Here is a 6,567-nt window from a genome sequence, read left to right as displayed (position 1 = left end):
GTACATACCACATGTAATGAAGGTTTTTATAATTAAGAGGTGGATTATTTATAATTATAGAATCTTAATTAGTAATTACGTCCAGTATTAATTTGTATATTGTAATTACATTTTCGGATACAGAAATTTGATTGCCTAAAAAATTAAGCGACCCACTTCAGGCCAAGTCGTTCCATGTATCTATCAAGAAGATACTTAATTGCTCCTTGGTTGGCAGGTCTAGTGATGAAGCAATCTGAATAAATTTGGTAGCTTGAAAACTTAAACAACCCACTTCAGCCCAAGTTGTTCGATGTATATACCGACAAGGTATTTAATTGCTCACAGGGACTTGGTCTAGCCATTAAGTGATTGGTGTCTTACTTGCTCTAGGGTGGTCGGTCTAGATGTGGAGCAATTAACGGAAGAGACGCTACATGATAGTTGGTTGATTACTAAAGCGATTTCCTAGCTCCTCTAGACTTATAGAAATCCCACCTTTACCAACTCTAGAGCGAGTGCCACATTAAATCGCTATAAGGGTTAGAGCGACTCAATATAGGCTTTTGCAACTTAAAGTGCCTGGTCGCTTAATCCGGTTTTTCTTGTAGTGTCCTCTTTATTTTTCTCTTTCTCTTTGTTTAGTTTTTAGGGTTTTATGGGTTCTTCATGTTTTTGATGGTGATTGTGGTGTGCTTCTTCCTGCTGTTGTTGTATTGCTTTTCCGGTGAGTCTTTGCCTCGGTTCGTCATGCTTTGTAATTTTTTCGGCCTCATGAAACTTTGTATCTTATTTTGGCGCTTCCTCTCTTCTACAGGTTTAAATCTTGTTTTCATCATGACTGGGGGCCTCTTGTAAATGTGTTTCTGTTGTTTAAGCATGACGGTATTTCCTCTCAACTGTATGGTACCCAATTTCATCCTCGGGTCATCATTCGGAATGAATTATCCACCGAGCATGTTGGCAGGATCGCTCTTCGTAAAGGGTTATCTACCGATTCTCTTGGAGGGGTCTAATTCGCCGTTGCATGCGTTTTAGCTTGGAGTCACCTCGCGATACTGATCCCAATTACTCTGGTGGCTTTGATGCGCTGGTGGTGGTGGTGATGATTCGCGAAAAGGGGCTCTGGTCGCGTGCTTTTTATATTTCTCCTTGTGCGTTTCTTGTATTTCTCCTACTGTTATGTGTCGTTGTGATTGTATCATTTTCATGCACTTTGTTTTTAGAAATAGACATGTATCCGATGATTGTGTTACTTCCCTGTACTATACCTATGAAGATCAATTATTTTCTAATTTCTTATGTATGCTGCGGTTTGGGTATCTCCCATTGGAGTTGGAAAGCATATGGGGCCTCTAGTGTTCTCCTACTTGCTTCCGCTTTTCAGCTTCGAAGAGGGGATTTTTTATGTGTGTAATTTTATTCGACGAAAGTGCACGAAATTAAAAAATTGAACTCTTATCTTCTGATCATTTTGTCGCGCAATATGGGTGAGAAGCAGGTTTCTAATGTATAGTGACATAGGTGTTCCCTGATATGCTGGGATAATTTAACTTGTGTATTACATGATACTTAGCTCGTGGGAAGTCTGCCTCCCATATGCCTCATCGTGATCTTTCCTTGCCTCTGCTCTTTTCGCGCCCCTCCTGTTCGCACGAGTTCACAGGTCTTATCTGCCTCCTAAATAAGGTCTTACTTCCTTCCCCACATAGAGAACTTAAAAGGCTTATGGTCGCTTTGGGTAGGGTCTTCGATATTGGGCGAAGAAATCTCAGTTCCATGTGCTCTTGCGAGTCATTGGCCATCGATCTCGCCTTAACGGTGTTAGTATTTTGACCTCCTCAAGTTGTTTGTGCAGCAATATACCAGGCCTTAGTTACTCCCGTGAGTAATAAGAAGCCCCAATACATTGCCGGCTTTGACACAGGCAGCTCCCTAGTGGAGGGTGCCGTCCATTTATATTCCCCCTGTATTGTCCTTTCAAGGAGGTCACCCCTAACCATTGAAGTTGGGCTCGTCCCCTCCAGTATCAATGTTCAGTATTGTCGTGACCTCGTGCTATTTCGCCTACATGGATACTAGACGCGATATCACACCCTAAGTGGGGTTTCTTTGGACCGAGTGTGGAATCCATGCCAGGCCATCTACTATCTCCACTAGCACGTTTCGATACCCCTTGTCGTAGAACTTTTCGCTGATTGGTTCATTCTCAGTGGCCTCCAGTGCAGAGGCATTGCTCCCCAATAAGTAACTTCTCCAGGATGCCCCAATTGCGACGCGCGTTAGGGCTTACGGGTCGCCTCTTACACACTGTGCAGTCCTCTAGTCGCACAGTTTTGTGCGAACTAAGTTGACACGCCGCAATTGTAGTCCCAACCTACCTAGGTAGAGGGTTTATAATAGTATCTTACCGCCCCCTATTGAGGTCTTACTAGTGAATTCGTAGCTTGTCGCATGGATTTTGTTTCGCCTTTATTGTTTTCGCGGAAGAGGAACTTTTCTTTCATTGTAATCATTTTTTTCTGGTACATCTTCATCATTCTTTCATTTTCTCCTCATCACTCTTTCAAGGATAGTATTTCTTGAGGTAAATGTTGTTCCATGGATTTGTGAGTGTATATTGCCCGTATTTATCAGTGAGTTCATAAGCTCCATTCCCCATGATTCTTTTAAATATGTAAGGTCCTTCCCAGTTTTTTGCGAGTTTTCCTACGGATTCTCTCTGGTATGGGGGAATTTCGCATAGCACCAGATCTCCCACATTGAAATGCCTTGGTTTGACTTTCTTGTTGTACTCTCACGATAGTCTCTTTTGGTAATGGACCATATGCTGCAGCGCGATTTCCCTATTTTCTTATGCGTCATCGAGTTTGGCGAGTATGAGATCCGTGTTCAAATTCTTTTCCCACGCTTTGTGTTTTGTGGTGGGTATGATGACTTCTGTCGGCAAGACAGCTTCGACACCATAGGTCAGGAAGAAAGGAGACATTCTCGTAGCTTCTCGCCATGTTGTGTTATATGCCCATAGAGTATTGTAGAGTTGTTCACACCATCCTTTATGGTGTCCATATTTCTTCAGAATATCTGCCAAGGTTTTGTTTGTTGCCTCAGCCTGGCCATTAATTTCAGGGTAGAGAGGTGTCGACTTCCCACTCTGTATTTTTAATGCGTTAAGTAACATGCTTATGTTATGTCCTTCGAATTGCTTTCCGTTATCCGATACCAGTTGTACCGGTATCCCAAATATGCATATGATTTGTTCGAAGATGAAGGAGAAGACATCGATGTCTCTGATGTGTTGTGTCGCTCTTGCTTCAACCCACTTCGTAAAATAATCAGTTGCTCCGATCAGTAATCTTCGATGTTTGCTGCCCGGAACGAAGGGTCCTATTATGTCCAATCCCCACTTCAAGAAGGGCCAAACGCTTAGTACAGAGTTTAAAGTCCTCCCTGGCGCGTGGATGCGTTTCCTATACCTTTGGCATTCTTCGTACTAGGTTGCGATATTCTATGTAACCTCGTTCATATGCGGCCAGTAGTATCCTTGTCCTCTAGTTTTGAGTACTAAAGACCTTGTCCCACTATGATTCCCAGCGTCTCCATAATGTATGGCCATCATAATCGCAACACCTTCCTCGGGTGATAAACATCTAAGGAGTCGTCCTTGGAAAAATCTTCGGTACAGTACTCTATCGCGCAATTCATGATTTGTAGCTTTACTTTTGATCTTATGTGCTTCTAGCCGGTCGTGTGGTATATCATCATTCTGTAGATACTTGTGGATCGGAGCTCGCCAATCTGTTTTTCAGTATTTTCGGCATTAACCTCCACATCCATGATCTCTACAGCACATCCTCTGATGTAGATTGACGGTTGTGTCAAGATATCAATGCGGATGAATCTCGTTTCAGGATTTAGCATCATCGAGGTGACAAATGCAAGTGCGTCTCCATGTCAGTTGTCCTTTCGGAATATGTGCCTCCATATTACATGGCCAATGCGATCTGTGCAATGTTTTGCCAACTGCGAATATCTCTGGAGAGCGAGATCATAAACCATATATCGTTCGTCCATTTGGCGAACAACTAACTGCGAGTCACTTGTAAGTCTGATATCGTCCATCCCCATCTCTGCTTCCAGTCTCAATCCATGTATTACTGCCTTGTATTCGGCTTCGTTGTTTGTGGTTTCGTAATCCAATCTGAAACAATAGACTATCCTCTCTCTTGTAGGTGAGATGAAGACGATTCCTATTCCATTGCCTTGGCTATTTACTGACCCGTCTAAAAATATTCCCATCTTCTCGAATTATCTGCTTTAAGTAAATCTCCTGGATCAGGACGTTCTTCATCGACGTCCATTATTTCATCCACATGATCACCTTCTTTCATTGGAAATTCCGCGATGAACTCAGCTATCATTTGAGATTTAGGCGAAGACATGACCTCATAGCTTATGACAAACTGTTCAATCTGTGCATTCCACCTTTCTATCCTCCCCACCTTTTGGAGGATTTTACTACTGACTCAATGGGTATTTTAGTCAGTACTTCTACTTTATGTGCATGAAAGTAGATGCGGAGCTTCTGGGTCGTGTAAACCAATGCGAGGATCAACTTTTCTATCCTCGTATAATTGCGTTCTGAAGAGTTGAAGGTTTTACTGATGTAATAAATCGGTTTTTCTACCCGATTATCAGATCGCAGCAGTACGACACTGAGGGCGTAAGGTGTAGTGGCGAGGTATACCAGTAATTCTTCGCCTGGCTAGGATTTCTGCAACATTGATAAATTAGCCAAGTAGTCCTTTATGCTTTGTAGAGTGGCTTCACATTACTGCGTTCAAGCGAACTTACTTCCTTTTTTCAAAATGTTGAAGAAGTTTCTGCATTTGTCGGATCAGCGCGATACGAATCTTCCCAGCGATGCAACTAAGCCATTCAGTTTTTCCACATCCTTGATAGTTGTTGGTGAGGGCATTTCGCGTATTGCTTGCACCTTAATAGGATCAATTTGAATTCCTTCTTTGAAAACAATGTAGCCTAGGAATTTCCCATATGCAACCCTGAAAAAACATTTCGCTGGATTTATCTTCATCTTAATCTTTCTCATTTGGTCGAATATTCCTTCAAGTCATTCGTGTGATCTTCCGACCTTTTGATTTTTACCAGCATATCGTCAACGTAAACTTCCAAAGTGGTGGGTATCCATGGTTTGGATGCCTTTTCTACCATTCGCTAGTAAGTGTCCGCGACGTTTCGTAATCCAAAAGGCATCTTGGTGTAACAGTATAGACCACTTGGGGCGAAGAATGTTATGTTCTCCTAGTCTTCTTCTTCCAGAGGAATCTGATTGTACCCTGAATAGCCATCCATTAGAGATACTCTTTGTACCCGAGAATGGACACTACTTTTTGAGGAATATCTGGTAATGGGTAGTTGTCCTTTTGACATGCTTTGTTCAAATCGGTGAAATCAATACAAATGCGGATTTTTTTGTTCTTTTTAGGGACGACCACCATGTTTGCAACCCATTTTGCGTACTTCGCTGGCCTTATGATTCCGGAGTCAATCATCTATTGCAACTCAGCTTCAATTTTCTCATGGTATATTGTTGCTATATTTCGTATTCTCTGCCTGACTGGCTTCACTGCTGAGTTAATAGCTAATCTATGGCAAGCAAGAGAAGGATCTATGCATGGAATTTCATCCATATTCCACGCGAAGATATCACTGTATCTTTCTAGTAGTTGCACGAGATTCTCCTCTTCTTCTTTCCCCATGGTAGTACATATCTTTACCATCTTTGGTTCTGCCTCCGTCCCCAAATTGACGTCCTTCGTGAGCTCTTCAACTGTGAAATTTGGTGTTGGTACTCCTTGCGGCGTTCGTTCTCTTATCTGATGTGTAGGTTCTCCTTCATTCTCAGGGATTTCACTAGGAATCCCTCTTCCTTCGGCCTCCCTTACCAAATAGACATGGAACTCTTTTTCTTTCTTAGTTTCTCTCGCCCTTTTCATTCTCTCATTCTTTCTTTGCTTTCTCCCTTACCGATGTCGCACATTAAGGTCTTGACACTTCTTTGCCATTGTGACGTCCCCCTTGATTTCTCCTATGCTATTCGGGACAGGAAAACGAATGCATTGATGAAAGGTGGATGTGATCCCTCTGACTCCGTGTATCCAAGGTCGCCCAATAATCGCGTTGTAAGGGGTATCTACTTCTACAACACTGAATGTAACTATTGTTTCCAGTGAGTTCACAGGTATTGTTACCGTGATTTCGCCCTTTGGATTTGTTGATATCCCGTTAAATCCAAAGATGTGGTATTCTGCTGGAGCGAGATTTGAGTCATTGTACCCCATTACTTTAAACGTATGGTAGAATAACACATCCACCGAGCTTTCGTTATCCACCAAGATCCTATTGACTGCTATATGAGATATCTCCCTATCTTCGTCTCTGCGATCTGAATGTATCATCAAGGTTACTACCAAGTTTCCTTCTTGTGGTTTCCCATTATCAGGGGCATCTTCGGTACAGAATGTGATTGGTTGTTTCTACCAGTCCTCCAAGGGTGTGTTTTTCTAT

The 6,567-nt window shown here is 42.4% G+C and overlaps 1 protein-coding gene across 1 annotated transcript; it reads right to left on the bottom strand.

Annotated features, from left to right (window-relative positions):
* Positions 1–6,023: 6,023 nt before the first annotated feature.
* Positions 6,024–6,341, bottom strand: LOC113344359. The gene has a single exon (XM_026588353.1). The coding sequence runs from the start codon at positions 6,339–6,341 to the stop codon at positions 6,024–6,026; it is 318 nt and encodes a 105-aa protein (XP_026444138.1).
* Positions 6,342–6,567: the final 226 nt, after the last annotated feature.

The sequence above is a fragment of the Papaver somniferum genome, unplaced genomic scaffold, assembly GCF_003573695.1.
Source record: "Papaver somniferum cultivar HN1 unplaced genomic scaffold, ASM357369v1 unplaced-scaffold_76, whole genome shotgun sequence".
Classification (NCBI taxonomy): domain Eukaryota; kingdom Viridiplantae; phylum Streptophyta; class Magnoliopsida; order Ranunculales; family Papaveraceae; genus Papaver; species Papaver somniferum.
The sequence above is the reverse complement of the archived record's forward strand: the minus strand, read 5'-3'. Positions and strand labels throughout refer to the sequence as shown.

What these genes read in the sequence shown, in the direction of transcription:
- LOC113344359 (XM_026588353.1), bottom strand. Translation starts at nt 6,341, where the DNA reads ATGGGGTACAATGACTCAAATCTCGCTCCAGCAGAATACCACATCTTT.